A 16,722-nucleotide genomic window follows, 5' to 3' on the forward strand; every position below is an offset into this window, starting at 1 on the left:
GTGTTTGAGCATTGTATAACTGAGACTTAAACCTGAAAACTTTGTAACTTTCCACATGGTGACTCAATAAAAATATTAAAAAAATAAAAATAAAAAATAAAATAAAATTGGAGCAAAAAATAAAATAAAATAAAATAAAATAAATTAAAACAGCATGGTACTGGAACAAAGGCAGAGCTGGAGACCAATGGAACAGGGTTTAATATAAAAAAAATAAAGAAAAATAAAAGACAGAAAAGGGGCTGGTGCAATAGCACAGTGGGTAGGGTGTTTGCCTTGCATGCAGCTAACCCGGGTTTAATTCCCAGCATCCTATATGGTCCCCAGAGCACTGCCAGGGGTGATTCCTGAGTGCAGAGCCAGAGTGACCCCCGTACATCATCGGGTATGATCCAAAAAGCAAAAAAAAAAAAAAAAAAAAGAAGGAATAACTTCCCATCATGTAGTGGGAGTACTATTGAATATGGTACTCACTAATGTTGTATATGGTTGTCCTCTACTAGATTAAGAAGGGTTAAAAATATGTAAAATTGGGGCTGGAGCGATAGCACAGCGGGTAGAGCGTTTGCCTTGCACGTGGCCGACCTGGGTTCGATTCCCAGCATCCTATATGGTCCCCTGAGCACCGCCCGGGGTAATTCCTGAGTGCAGAGCCAAGAGTGACCCCTGTGTATCGCCAGGTGTGACCCAAAAAGCAAAAAAAAAAAAAAAAAAAAAGTAAAATTAATTATCACAAATTGATTTTTACTAATTCATTTTCTAGTAATACTATTTGTGATTGTTTTAAATTTTTGGACCAAGTAATATGAGATAAAGTTATTAAATGCTTGCCAAGAGGTGGGGAGATAAAATATATAGTTCAGTACTTGGCAATGTCACCTTTGCAAATTCTAGAACTTACTCATTCTAAACAGGAATTCTGTCCCCACTAAACAGTAACTCACTGTTTCTTTCCCTTAGTTTCCTTTTCTACTTCAATAAAGTTTCTGGCAACGTACTTGTTCTGCCCTTTCTCTAGCCCCTACTAATCTCTAGACTATGTTCTGTCTCTATAAATTCTATTATAGGAACTTCATATTGCAAAATCTTTTACATTGTCTTTTCTGGATTATTTTTCACTTAGTACAATGTTTTTAAGTCCATCTATGTTCTAAGATACATTCAGAATTTCATGCATTCTTATCCATTTATCTGATGGACACAGAGTATTTTTATCTTTTGCTTAATGTAGAATTGGAGTGATAGCACAGTGGGTAGGGCATTTGCCTTGCAAGCAGCCGACCTGGGTTCGATTCCTCTGTCCCTCTCGGAGAGCCCAGCAAGCTATGGCAGACGTATTTAATATGCCAAAAATAGTAACAACAAGTCTCAATGGTGCTTGTTCAAGCAAATTGATGAACAAGGGAAGGACAGTGCTACAGACAGTGCTACAGTGCCTAATGTGAACAATTCTGTGATCAACATTATTCTGTGATCAGCATTACTGTAGATTTGAGTGTTTGAGTACTTAATCACAATTATTTGGGGATTCCTATCTTGGTGTGGAACTGCTGGGTTACGTGTGAATTCTGTTTACTTACTATTTTTTAATAGCTCTCCCTGTTCCCTTCCCATTGTTGTTAAGACCACAGGTTGCGCAGTTTGGCTCAAACACTTGGCTGCAGTGCTTGCAGGGGCTCACACACTGAATTGTGGTTCCCATACTAGTGGCTATGGTGCTTTCTGGAGTGACACAATGTTGTTGTGTAGCCTGCACTAATGCTCGTGAGGCATCCTTCTTCAGCTGTGGTGCTGTGAACACTACAATTTCAGTGTTTGCAGGAGTGGGGCTCTTGGTTGCAGAGCTGCTTGCACATCCTTGACCACATGTGACCAAGAATGCTCAAGCTGCTGTGCTGCTGGGGATCGCCGATAGCAGAGCCATGGGAACTGCACACAGGCATGTGGGGTGGTGCTAGGGACTGACTTCCAGCCTCACTGGCTTTAGGCTTTCAAGGCAGGTACTCTGGCCACTGCTCTCCCTGGGCCTTCATGTTTATTTCAAAACGTTTTTGAGATAAATATTTATTTTCACAGCAGACACATCACTCTATTCCCATGGGTGATGCATGAAACTTCTTTATACTTTTTATTTCAACAGAAACACTGATGTCTGTGAAAGCAGCAATCTTTCTCATACTTCCCTTCAGTGAATATCACTCTTTCTTCATGCCTCACAGTATTGTCCTGAGGTTTCTGCCTTCCAGCATACTACAGCATATAGCCAAGATGCGTAGTTGCTAATATCACTGAGGTCTGTTTAATTTCATTGTGTAGTTTTTGCACCATGTTGAAACTGCCTAACAATACACTTCTCAGAATAAGTCCTGAGGTGAAGTGATGATTGACCATATATTATTTTAATGTATCTAGCAAAAGATCATCTTTAGTTAAACATGCAGCATTTATCTATTAAATATCTCTAATATCTATTGCTTTTTTTTTTTTGCTTCTTGGGTCACACCTGGCAATGCACAGTGGTCCTGGCTTTGCACTCAGAAATTACTTCTGGCGATGCTTGGGGGACCATATGGGATGCCAGGGATTGAACCTGGGTTGGCCGCGTGCAAGGCAAATACCCTACCCACTGTACTATTGCTCCAGCCCCTCTATTACTTATTTTTATAATGACACTTATCCAGCAGTTCTCAGGGCTGAATCCTGGCTCTGTGCTCATGGATTATGCATGGTAGTGCTCAGGGGACAATATACAGAGTAAGAATTAAATGAGGTTCAGCCACGTACTGTAAGGCAAGTACCTTCCCCCATGTCTCTCTGGAGCATATATCTTTTGAATGACACAGTTCAATCCATAACAATACTCAACTGCTGTAGGTGTCAATAACTGCTCTTAAGAATAGGTTCTATACATGGAATGGGAAAATATTCCATCTTTATTTTTTACTAATTCATGTGAGCAAATCATTTCTACAGTTATGACACGGCAACAAATCACAATAGTAGCATCAATGGTTCTTGAGAATTTGGACCCATGCTACCTTCATGTCACATTTCAGTGCTTGCAATTATTCATGAAATACCACCTACAGTTATTACTATTTTGAAATGATACCTAGAAATGCCATTTCATATTAGATTTGGTTATTTAATGTATTAGTGATGCAGGTACAGATCAATATAACATGAGCAATACTTTCATAATTTATTTCATTAAAACTTATTTTTGTTTTAAAAACATTTTATGCACTCAACATGATTCTGAGAAAGAAGCCATACTGGAAAAAATTTTAATAATTTTTAAATTTTATTTATTAATTTAATTTATTTAATTTATTTATTAATTCAGCTCCGTTCACTGAATTCTAACATTTCAGATTTGTAATTTTTAATCAAAGGATATACAAGTATTTTACATTAATAAGGGTTGTTTATTTTTTTGAGGGTGAGGGAGCACCTGAGCAGTACTCAGTTGGCCTAAGGGCTAATCTGTGCGAAACTTGGCCAACTGCACCAGACAATTCAATGTTTATGCCCTGCAATGCTTGGGACACCAGGGCTACAACTGGCCTCCTTGAGGACTTCCAAGGCCACATCTGGTGGTGCTTGGGGGGCCATGAGGTGCTGGTGCTCGAGGTACTGTGTACACAACACCTGTGCACGGAACACTGAGCTATTTACCTGGTCTCCCACAAAAGTGGTATTTAGGTCATGACTGACTGTGTTAAATATATAATTTTATCTCTAGATAGCACAAAACTGAAATACGTATCACAAAACAGTTTAAACATTTATGACTGAAGAGGCACTCTGATATTTTCTTTTCTATTTCTTTTCATTATGAATTCCTGTGACCTGCTGAATTAATTTCATGACTACCACTGGATCATAAATTATATTATCAAAAATCTCTTAGTGGCATTTCTTTAGAAATTTCTCATATTATAAAAGGTAAAAGGCTGTAATGACTTTCTTCCTTGTGCTACTCAAAAACACATATAATTATTTTAGAGGGTGCAGTTAGATGGGCAAATAGAGCAAAAGCTAACCTGGATCCATTTATGTGACTGGCAGTGAGTAATGCAAATTTTGTAATTCTGACAGGATTCTTAAGATTTAACAACAATAACAAAAAAGTAAAAAAAAAAAAAAGAAAGAAAAAGAGTAGCCATAGTAGCATAGTGAATGCTTTATGTCTAAATAATTTTAAAATTATACAAATGTTCTATGCACATAATGCTTAACTTCATTGAAGTCTTTTCTCATTTACTTTTTCCTAATATGTATTTCAACAGAGGCTTAAAAAGGAAAGTTACCTGTAATAAACCTGTAGTGTCTGGATTTCTTCTTCCAGCTTTTCGTACTGTTGAACTGCAGTTTCTTTGGCTTGTTGCATAGCTAACAGCTTTGCCTGCAAATAATTAATACATAAAGAATTTAAATATCACTTTGTTATATTACTCTAAAGTACTATGGTATGACTGGGATTCTTAAATTACTAGCAGTTTTAAAATCTAAAAATTATACACCAAATTTTTAATGTACAGCAAAATTAAAATTAATACAATTATACTTACATTTTTGATAGAAATTCTAAAGACACGAACACATTAAGTTTACCTACTTTGCTCAATACTAAACTTCAACCTTAGTCATCTGTATCATCAGATATATGCCCTCTGCAATGTTTAACTTTATACACAGAACTCAGACTGTGGAACATGGTTGAGAGCTGTATCTAGCAGAGATAATCACAATGGATATTTCACATATAAATTTAATGTGGCTACACTGCCCGATACCTTAGATTTTCTTTTAACTTTATTAATAGCAAACCTCAGAAAATTCTAAATATGTTGTCAGGCCATCTCTGATATTTAACATGAAAAAATACAAAAGATTACAACTTGATTCTTAGAGATACGATTTAACCTTTTCAATTCCTTCTCTGCAAGAACAGAAATTTTTCAGGGGAGAGCGACAGCAACTCTGAATGTTAGAGATATTTTATACAGGAGATATTATTGATCATCCTTCTCTATAGTATTCAAGCTTGAAAGTGCCTGCATATTTTCAATTGGTTTAAACTAGTAATTTACAAGGAATTGCTACTTTCAAAGTGTCACGCTTACTGGATTTTAGGAAGGGCTCAAAGAGTTTCCAGTGTAATTTGTAAACTGGCAGGACGACTCAGTCTTTGAGCTGTGAAATCCCAGTCATAGGAAAATTAATGTAATATGTAAGTACACTTTGTATATATATTTTTATTTGCCCATTAATCACAGTAGATGTCTGTCATCAAGTTATTACTTTAATCACATTGTTGTATACTATATGAAATACTGACAAAAATTCCATACCTATTTTTAAGTGAATTTTAGGAAGATCTGGGAATGACAACTATAATTCTAGAATGTAGCATGTTAAAGCAAGGACTCTGGCATCTGACGTTAAAAACAACTTTTTAGAATTTGTTAGCTCTGGTAGAGGAGAATTTCTTAATTTACTCCATAAATTTTTATGCCAAGGTTCAAACTGCTACATGTATTTATAATTCCCTGAAACAAATGAGTGGCTTTTTCTAATATATATTACAAAAATTTTCCTCTGACTGGGATTTTGTAGTTAGTCCTAATACTTTACTGTTAAGCAAGAAAATAATTCCAGTAAAATAATGAGTTCAACAATATTAGTAAGCATTTGTTCCAATTTTCAGGTGCTTCTAAATTTTCTCAATAGTATAGTCTTTGAGGATTATGATTAAATGTTTTGCTATATATTAATATATCAAGCACTTTTTAATGTAAAAGATAATTTTTTTTTAGCTTTTTTTGGTCACACCCAGTGATGCTCAGAGGTCCTGGCTCTGTGCTCAGGAATTACTCCTGGCGGTGCATGGGGGACCACATGGGATGCTGGGGAATTGAACCTGGGTCTGTCACGTGCAAGGCAAATGCCCCACATGCTGTACTATCGCTCTGGCCCCATGAAAAATAATATTTTCTTACAAATTGTACATAATTACAAATAAACTTGTTTTTAATTTCCCTCCCAACTCTCTGTGTATATAAATGCAATAGGTATATGTTTAATGATCTTGTATCCTGTGACATTACTGAAATTATTATTACTAGTCTAAAGACACTCTAGTGGAATCTTTTCATAAATATTATTATGTTATTCACAAGTTGTGATAGTTTTCCTTTCCCATTTGGATTGTTTATTTACACACACACACACACACACACACACACACACACACACACACACACACACACTGTCTCACTGCTCTGGCTAGAACTTTCAAAGTGATGTGCAATAATTAAGTAATAATTAAGATGAACCTCCTTATCTTTTTCCATATCTTAAGAGCAAAGCTTTTAGTTTTCCACTATTGAGTATGTTATTTATGGTTCAGTTACACATAGCCTTTATATGCTAAGGAATGTTTTTTCTATTTCTAAATTTACTGAGTTTAAAAAATCACTAATGGATATTGAATACTGTCAAATGTCTCTTTAGCATCTATTGACATTCCTTTTATTGATAGCACTGTAGCACTATCATCCCGTTGTTAATCGATTTGCTCCAGCGGGCACCAGTAACATCTCCATTGTGAGACTTGTTGATACTGTTTTTGGCATATCGAATATGCCACGGGGAGCTTGCTAGGCTCTGCTGTGTGTGCAGGATACACTCAGTAGCTTGCTGGGCTCTCTGAGAGGGATGGAGGAATCAAACCTGGGTCGGCCGCATGCAAGGCAAACACCTTACTCGCTGTGCTATTGCTCCAGTCCCGGCTGGTTGGTAGTCGGTTTTATTTCTCTTTCGTCCCCAGCACAGTCCAATCTTTTCCCCTATGTCACAGTTGTAGTCATAGTTTTGGTCATAGTCCCAGTCATCATTGTCCCATCATCCTATCTCCTCATAGACCTCAATGTCCTCTACCTTGTTACATTTTCTTTCTTGACTCATCATGGTCTCATAGTCTCTTTTTCCAGGCATTGCCGTCAGTTCGTTCTCCTTCTAGTCCCAAAGTCTCCAAAGTCTCAGTTTTCATCCTCTAGTCTTCAACATCTAGTCCCCTTCTATTGGTACAGTGTAATATATTGATCTGCACATTTAAAAAATGGAACTGCTGTGAATTACAAAGTTACAAGGATATTTATTATTGAGTTTCAAGAATAAAATTATTCCAACACCAATCCCGTCACTAGTGTCCACTACCCTCCCCAGATTGTGCAAATGTTGGGTAATTCTTGCATCCCTGCGATGAATGCCACTTGGGCTGAATGCCTCATTCTCTTAATGTGTTTACAAAGATTGTGTTTAGAATTTTAGCATCTATGTTTGTTAGAGATTATCAGTCTATATGTAACATATATAACATATATAAACAATATATATAAATTTATAAACATTATGTATTAAATACTATACATGTCTAATATATATCTATATATAAAACCTAGAGATCTATATATATCTATATAGAAAACATCATATGCAATGTTTATATATATATATAAATATATATATTTGCAATATATATATATAAAATATATATAAAATATATATATAAAATATATATAAAAGCAAATATATATATTTGCTTTTGCATCACACCCAGCGATGCACAGGGGTTACTCCTGGCTCTGCACTTAGGAATTACTCAAGCAGTGCTGGGAGACCATATGGGATGCTGGGAATCGAAGCCGGGTCAGCTGTGTGCAAAGCAAACGTCCTACCCACTGTGCTATCACTCCAGCCCTGGTATATTGTTCTTTTTTACTGACTTGACAACCAGAGTGTTACTGGCCTCAAAGAAGAATGATCACGCTGGACAAGACCTGAGGGTTAAAAGTAGGTAAGGGATATCCTTGATAACCTTACAGTATCAATACTGCAAACCACAATGCCCAAAAGGGGAGGAGGGGTGAGAGAGAGAGACAGACAGAGAGAGAGAGAGAGAGAGAGAGAGAGAGAGAGAGAGGGGGGGGACGTAGGGACACTGGTGCTGGAAAATGTACACTGATGGAGGGATGGGTGTTGGTACACTGTATAACTGATATCAAATCATGAAAATATTTGTAATGTTCTATCTCACAGTGATTCAATAAAAAAAGTTTTTTTTAAAAAAAGAATGAGTTTGTGAGTGTCCTCCTATCCCACTTCAATTTGGGGGAAGAATTTGAGCAGTTCTCAAGTCACTGGTGAAAATATCTTGTCCTATCTTGAGTTTGCTCTTAAGTAGAATTTTGATTGTTATGTTTTTGTATATGCTATCAACCTGTTCAAGCTACTTATCTCCATTTTGTTTACTCTTGAAAGTTTCACACTGATAAAAATTCACCCACCTGCGGGGCGAGTGTATCAGCAGCCTGATGGTGCCTTCGGGCTTCCTGACACCCAAAAATTACCACTGTGCCTTTCGCCAGACTCCAACAACTTGGGACCAAGTTTACCAAGAAATTAAATGGCCAAAAGTTAGGAGCCATGCCCAAAAACCACCTCTGGCTCAGCTACACAAGCTCAGTTATTGGCCTTATTTCAGAGACCTATAGATATATCTCGAAAGAGATCAAAAGCCACAGTTAATCTCAGACTCGCTCATGGCTAAACAGACTGAGGTAAATCAGAGGGGGACAGGTTGACCTGTACCTGCTCAAGCAGAGACCCCAGCAGCCGCTTGCTTCCAAAATCTAAAATTGCCACCATACCCTTAGCCTTACTCCACTGTCTCAGGACAGACCTCACCAAGATATAATGTGCTGAAAATTTGGGTATGCAGGTTTTGTGACTAAAATCTCCAGATTTTCTCAGAGTTGGGGTGGGCTACCTCCCCCCACTTCCCAATACACATGGAAGCACTGGCAGTCACCCCCACAAACCAACTCCAGCGACACCCTGTAAACTCTATTACTAGCCTTGCTTTAAAGACCTATAAATAAATTTTGAAAGAGATCAGAAGCCAGGGACATAGCAGCGAGTCCTGGAAGACACCCCAGGCCCCATACTGAGCCAATTTAACAGGGGCACCCCAGATGGAGCAGGTGCAGTCTCCCCACCAACTCCAGAGGGAATCCCGGTGACCAAGAGCTTCCACAAGCAAGGGCCAGTTATGCAGGTTCCAGGATTAATTTTCCATGCCACATGGGGACAGAGATGCTGGACTGTCCTTCTCCGGCTCCCTGCCCGCTCATCAGCCTGGCTGTCAAACCCAAATGTGCCTCTGGGTGCCATCTTCATGCACCAACAGCCTGGCTTAGAAACACCCAACTGAATCCCAAAATGGATTAGTGTCCTATGGAAATGTCTCTGGAACCCAACCATCTACAATCTAGGATTCCAGAAGTATGTGGCCACGGCACCCAAGATTTTCAAAATGAGCACTGAACAATAAATGATCTATTCCAGTCTATACTTGTCTTTACACCTGACATGAGATTCTTGCATGCATATTAAAGATGAGTCTGGTTTTATTCCTTAAAAAAGAACAATACGAAAACAAACAAGCCCACCATTATTTTTTTTTTTGGTGGGATTGAGGTGGGTTGAGGCTAAGGGGGCCTCCTAAGTTGTGCAAGGGCCCTGGGTACCTGATAATGATTCTTGGCAGCTCAATGGAGAGGGCATGAGGATGCTGTCCTGCCTCCACTCCCTGGTGCCAGATTTTACCCAGGCTGCTTTGGCACTCTTTTGATCGGTGCATTTGACTATTGACATTTAGGGTGATTTAGGGTGATTTACAGATATAGAGGTTTAGGGGTTTGTTCACTATCTATCTTTTACTTTCTAGTTGTTTAGTTTTTCTATTTTTCCCACTTACTAGTTTTTTTTTCCAATTGGAAGGTTTTTCCTAATGATTCTCAAATTCATCATTTTCTCCAAATGTCTCTGTAGAACAATTTTCTTACATGGTTACTATAAAGGTTACATTAAACTTACTATATATAGTCTTTTTTCCATTATGGTATTGTTATTCCATCATGTAGATTGTTTATTCCTCTTTTTAATCTTTTTGTTGTTGTTTTCTATTAAAACCCTTATTTTTGTTTCTTACTGCACTATTATTTATAATCCAAATCAGGGTTTTGAACTCTGTTTCTTCTTTTTATGTCTGGTGGCAAACCATCCAGCTTTTGTGAGACTGAAAATGTATTTCTCTCTTGTAACTGAATGATGATTTTGCAAGGTAAAACATTCTTGGCTGGCGTTTATTATCTCTTATTAATAAGGATGTATATTTTGCTCTCCAATGTAGTGTGTTGGATTTCCACTGAGAAATCTGACAAAAGTATGACATAGGTGTCTCTGTATGTTTATTTCCTTCTCTTGTATTTTTATTTTTAATCCATTACAAACAATGATGTGTAGCTTAACAATATGTCAATGCATGTCATTTTGGGTTAAGTAATTTGGCTGTTTTTCAGCTTACTAGATATGTATTACTGTTCTTTCCTTAAGCCTGAAAAGTTCTTTGCTCCATTTTTTTTTTAGTAGTCTCCACATTCTTTAATAATCTACAATTCTTTTGGAATTCACATTGCCCTAATATTTACTCCTGCAACGAAGTCTAATATTCCTTATAGATATTCTCATTGTTCCTCAAATCTTGTTCCTCTTCCACAGTGGCTGCTATCACATTATCTTCAATTTCTGATTTTATTTTTTAAATCTCTGTGGCTGTCTACTTGTTAGATCCCATTTGGATGTTGGGATCCATGTTGGTTCCCATTCTATTCACTTTGTTCTTCATATACAGCATCTCTGTTTAGAATATTTATCTTCAATTTCTTTGGTGGAGTCTTTGATTTTTATGTTTTGTTTTGTTTTTTGGTATCTTGGACCTGACTCTCTTGTGTTTGAGATTCTCTAGCTTTAATAGGTTTCATTATGATTGCTCTTCTCAACTGTTTGTTATACTATCCAATACTGTCACTGTTTACCTATTGGAAACTTGTCATTTTCTTTAAGATATTCCAACTGCTTTTTTACATTTTTTTTTAAACAATTGCATCCAGTAGAGCGATAGCACAGTGGGTAGGGTATTTGCCTTGCACACGGCCGACCCGGGTTTGATTCCTCCTGCCCTTTCGGAGAGCCCAGGAAGCTACTGAGAGTATCCCGCCTGCACAGCAGAGCCTGGTAAGCTACCCGTGGCATATTCGATATGCCTGAAAACAGTAACAAGCCTCACAATGGAGACATTACTGATGCCCGCTTGAGCAAATCGATGAACAACAGGATGACAGTGATACAGTGCTACAACTAAATGTTTCTTATTAGCATCTTTTCTTTTCCATCACTGTGGATTTAGTGGATGTGATGAGATTAATTAAAACACTGCAGAGTTCAGTGTTTCTAATGGGGTGAGGATGGAAGAAAACATCCCAGAAGGAGAGATACATATTGGCCTTCAGCTTCCAGAGTCACTCCCATTCCCAATCTGTGTCAAAGGTCTATCTCAGAATTCATCTCAGAGAGAGGCCATATCTCTGAGCTATTCATGCCCTAAAACAATAAAAGGTGAGAACTCATTCAATCTTACAGCTATCAACATAAAGTGTCAAGACTCAGGGTTACTCATCTTCGGTCCCAAAGCTGTTTCTGCCAGCAGTGCAGTCTTTTGTGATAATTTGGAATTTCACTAATGTTTTGGACTATAACTTCCAGTCTCTGTCACCTTCCAATAGAGACAGGTCTGGCAGGAAAGAGGGCACCTGGCAGGTGCTTTAGTGTGGACCCGTCACTGATCAACTGCACTTTATTCAATTCCATGCTCAGAAACCAGCAATCTTGACATGTATGCACTTGTCTCTAAGCAAGTCAGATTTTGAAGTGGTGAGGGTGTGATTTGTAGTTGCTTTCTGCTTGCGTTTCAGGGTAAAACTTTTTGCTTTTATTCCACTCTTTTACAGAATTAGCTACCTTCTTTTGTTGTTTTCATTTTTACTGAGATATAAAATTATATTTCTGTTAGATACACAACATAAAGATTCAGTCTGTGTATGTTGTGAACTGATTACCAACATAAGTTTAGCTTACACCATCTCCTTACAGTTACGTTTTTCCTGTGATGAAAACTTTTAAGGCTTACTCTTTTAGCAACTTTCAAAGATATGACAGACTCTTCTTAAATTTACTCAAAACTATTTTCCTTAAGTGACTGAAAAGAACAAAACTGTTTAATGTTAATTTTATGTTCTCATGTCTCATTATTCTCAAACTACACCTATCTTCAAAAGTGCCATCTAAATAATTTGTGTTGCTACATGACACTATTTCCTTAGAGTTTTATCTAGTAATTTAGAATGCTGGACAAAGGCTACACTATTCACATAACTGAAAATTATTGCTAAAAATTTCATGAAGAAACCACTTTTATCTTACTTCATAATCTTTTGTTTGGTTTGAATGTGTATTTAATACTAATAGGTATGAGGTAAGTTTCCAATTTCACTTTTAAAAATTTCGCTGGTGTCATTAGAATTTCTTTTGATTCCTATTTTTCCATGAATCATCTTTGTTTGACAATAAACAAACAAACAAAAACCCAAACCAAAATAGTATAATGCAGCTATCACGGTTCAATTCAGTGTTTCATAAACTTTCATGTGCCTCATCTCTAATAATTGTCACCAATTATAATTTAACATATAGAGATTCTCATAGTCAGACTTTTAAAAAAGAGATGGTATAGATAAGTGACTACATAATTTATAACTTTGTTTAAAAGCAAAAAATTGAATCACTGTCTTAACAATGTGACATTTTTTTCCATCAGGAAAGAAAAGCCATGACAACTTTCACCAAACCCATGTCTTTGGAAAACTATGTTTTAGGAAATGATTTATTTCCTGTGATAAAAGCATTCTAGTTTTAAGATTATAAATGAACAGTAAAATTACAATCCATGTTTGAATACACTAATCTGGGCTACCAGTTTAGTAAATAATGCTGAAGTCAGCCTCTTCCTTCAACTTTCAACAGACCATTATACCCCATCAGGATGACTCCAGAGGCAGTACAGTTGATTCTACTCCCTCGTTTTCTCTATTCCCTCCATTTATTTTCAAGACTCTTCGTCTTTTAATTTTAATGCATGACATTACTTACTTTTAAAGGCATGTGCAATTTAATATATTTGCCCTGAACCTTTTTTCAACCCATTTATTTGGACCATGAAGCTTTATTTTTTCCCCTTTGAATAAAGCCTATCTCAGAAGATACTACCTTGATCTTACTTCGGGTGCTACTTAGATCTAGTTAGAGGTCTCTCTAGTAATTCTTGTATATACCTATGAAAGCCTTTTACGTTGATATTTCTAAAACCTGATCATCCTACTGGCTTCACTAATGATCTAGTCAACATTTAATGATATTTGCCTCTTTTAACATCTAGATAGAGGTTAATCATGCAGTGTTTGTAGTCTTTAGAGATTACCTATTAAATTATTGAGTTCATGTCTACTACACTACTTGCTTGTGAGGCTATTTCCTCAGGAAAAAAATTATATAGAGAAAACACTTAAATTATTAGCTAGATGTGAGTGTCCTGTGTCTCCCCTTCCCCCCCACCAAAAAAAAAAGAGGCTTTTTTCCCCTTTCTCATGGCATGATGCATTCCTTTCACTAAGCTTGCTTTCTCTGGTACTACCTAAGAACATGAGCACACAGAGAAAATTAAATTCTTATTTAAACTCAAGAAGCAAACATTTCCCAAAATGACAATATTCCCCCTCCTTTACACTTTAGTCGTAAACATTTCTCTACATGCCAGTGCCCTTCTATTTAGGTAGATTTTTAGTCAGCAGTATTTTGTTTATTTGTTCAGGATCGTGTATGTTTTTTCACAACATCTATAATACACTTCATCACTTGAACACCTGCTGAACTAAACTTGTCTTGCCAGCAAAAAAATTTTGAAATTATGCAATCTGCAATTCAGTCCACAGCAAGCATTTGGGTAGAATTTCTTCTATACCTTTCAACAGACCTAATAACAATCAAAGAACTGCCTGTATGGAAATATTGCCAAATGAAAAGTTAGTGAAGCAAGTTTAATCAGGTGAACCTGAGTAATATTTTAGCTACACACTTTTCAGATAGTCATATTAAATAAGTATCAATATCACTGTCTATAAAATTAATCTTAACAATAATATAAATTTTTTAAAAAATGTATTAAAAGTAAAATCATTATGATTATGTGATATATAATAGAAAACTTGTATTTTATTTATCACTTATATAGATAAGAGATTACGGAAAATGAAAACTCAGTGACAATTATTTAAATACATTCTTAAATTAAAGGAAAACAATTTCATAAATTCCATGTTATATAAAAATTTTAAAATAATATGCAAGCAGGTTTTTAAAAATCCAAACATTAATGTTTATTATAGCAAACTTGTAATAATACAAATCTATATATAAAACATTCTTTTAAATTTTTTAATGGATTTAATGTTGGTTTAAAAGAAAATATAAATTTTAGGGGTGTAGTTTCCCACCTGTTCAAACAAAACTTTATAAAGAAGGGTCTTTTAAAAAGAAATCTTTACTAAAATAATTTATGATTAAATAAAAATATTGAGATGATTCAAATAGAAAAAATGCAAGTCTCATTTCTGAAGCAGTTTACTATTTCATAAGATTGATCCAGTAAATTTCATACTTATTACAAAATTAGCCAAAAAATTAAAAAGTATCTGAGTGAAGGCAATTTAAAAAAGAGGAGGATACATTTTATTTTCTTTATCTTTTTTCAGAATGCATTTTAAAGAACATGCCAAGTACAGTTCATAATTGGAAGACTTCCTTAAATACTTTAAGTTGACATATAAGCTTTTTAAAAGCAACCAGTTTTAAAGATTTGTCAGTTTAGATTTCAACCAAAAGTAATATTGCTAAGCCTGATTTCACTTGTGTTAATATATATATATATATACAGAAAAATTTAAAATCTTTTATATTAATGTGTAAATTATTTGGGAGTTGTTCTAAGCACATAAAAATCATAAGAAAAGAGAATTCTGTTTCCTTTTGGATGCTACAGACAAGAGCAACACAGCCTAGGGCACACTGCTGAGGATTTTAACTGTTGTATGGAACTCCTCAAAATGCTTTTGATCCATTTTATCTTGCAAGTTAGCAAAGAAATGTTGCAATAAGAAACACCAACAAAGATCTGAAAAAGTTAAGCTCTGGATTACCATATTGTGTTCTCCTGCCATTCAATGCTTCATACAAAGGCAGTGGTGTTCAAAGTAAAGGGGAAAAAAAAGTGGAGGGAGAGAAAAGAGAAACTGGTCTCAGAAAGCGCAAAGCACAAAGTAAATAATATTCTTCTACATCCCCTCTTTTTCACAGATTGGATGTTAAAAGAGTTGCAGCAATTAGGCTTTTGTTAATTACCAGCTGTTGAAACAGATGTGTTGACTATCCTTATTAGTCAACAGCTGGGTGAGAAGAACAATTGATGCTCTCTAAAACCAACAGCCAGCTGCTCTGTAGTAATTATCTCCAATTAATAATACAGGTGATAAAGGCAAAAAGCTCCTATCCCTCTGTTTCAATAACTTAGGTAGTTTCAATAACTATGACTTTATCATTCGATAGTAATTGAGAAAACATTTATTACTAGGAAGGTTGTATATCAGAGTTGCATTAACTCTATGGTAGTTTCCATTATGCAATATCAGAAGGGGAATCAGACAAGTGCTAAAAGTAGAAGCAGACATTCTGCAGGCTTTTATTTATCATATTTCAAATGTCACTGCCAACTTACTTCTCTAGTACTAACAATAATACCCAAGCACTTAAGTTCTTTGAAAAAGAGAAGCATAACTAAAATCTGCTCTTTTTGATTTCCAGGTGTTTCTGCTGCTCATGTTTTATATTCAGTTCACTGAAGCAATATATTTCCTCTTGCTATGCCTAAATATCAGTGTCCTGTTCCCTAGCTTATATTTCCTAGGTGGCTGGTGGAAGCAATTTTACCAAACGGAAAAAAAATTCACTTCATGGCAGTACACATTATTTCATGTATACAAAGAGATCAGCAAAACAAACAAGCAATCACAAGTAATCAGGAAAACAAAAAAAATAAGATCTTTTACTTCATAGGCAATGTCTTATGATACATAATATTCAAGTTTCCATTAATGTTAAAAATCAAAAACTGCATGTTTAAAAATTACTCATACTATTTTCTATTGTTAATGTACACATTAAAATTTCACTTAAAAGACATTAAAACAAAGACTTAAACAAGCCATGCATCTATCTCTATCCTACAAAAGAGGTGTCTACAAGAATTTACAACCATATCTATTCACTAATTAGAGAACACTTAAAGACACTGCCTTTCTCAAAACAAGGATTAGAGCTGGATGAATACACCCCTTTCACAAATCTTCCTCATGTCTCTGTTGGGTCATCATAAGCAGCTTGTTCTTCCAGCACTAAATAGAAAAGCCTCCTGATTATCAGTTCTGAATGCCTCAGTTAGACATCAGGACAATTAATAGGGACAAAACTTTAAATAAAATGTAAATAAATCAGATCATCTAAAGAGTTTGTAATTAAAAAAAAGAGTCTTATGGACTCTTATGACATGGAAACTGTTAACTAGAAGACTCTTACTATATTCTATGTAATTAAGACTTTAAATACAAATTTTAGCATTTATATAACTATAAAGAACTGGGCAGTATC

At 35.7% G+C, this 16,722-nt stretch overlaps 1 protein-coding gene across 4 annotated transcripts in view; it reads right to left on the reverse strand.

The window, feature by feature from the left end:
- The window catches only part of MIPOL1 (mirror-image polydactyly 1), a 294,074-nt gene that overhangs the window by 105,231 nt on the left and 172,121 nt on the right, over positions 1-16,722 (reverse strand). For all 4 annotated transcript variants that reach the window (XM_055133477.1, XM_055133474.1, XM_055133475.1 and 1 more), the window contains one exon: positions 4,314-4,408. In XM_055133477.1, coding sequence (XP_054989452.1) covers positions 4,314-4,408 — 95 coding nt within the window. The remainder of the gene's footprint in view (positions 1-4,313; positions 4,409-16,722) is intronic.

Source organism: Sorex araneus, chromosome 3 (assembly GCF_027595985.1).
Source record: "Sorex araneus isolate mSorAra2 chromosome 3, mSorAra2.pri, whole genome shotgun sequence".
NCBI classification, from domain to species: domain Eukaryota; kingdom Metazoa; phylum Chordata; class Mammalia; order Eulipotyphla; family Soricidae; genus Sorex; species Sorex araneus.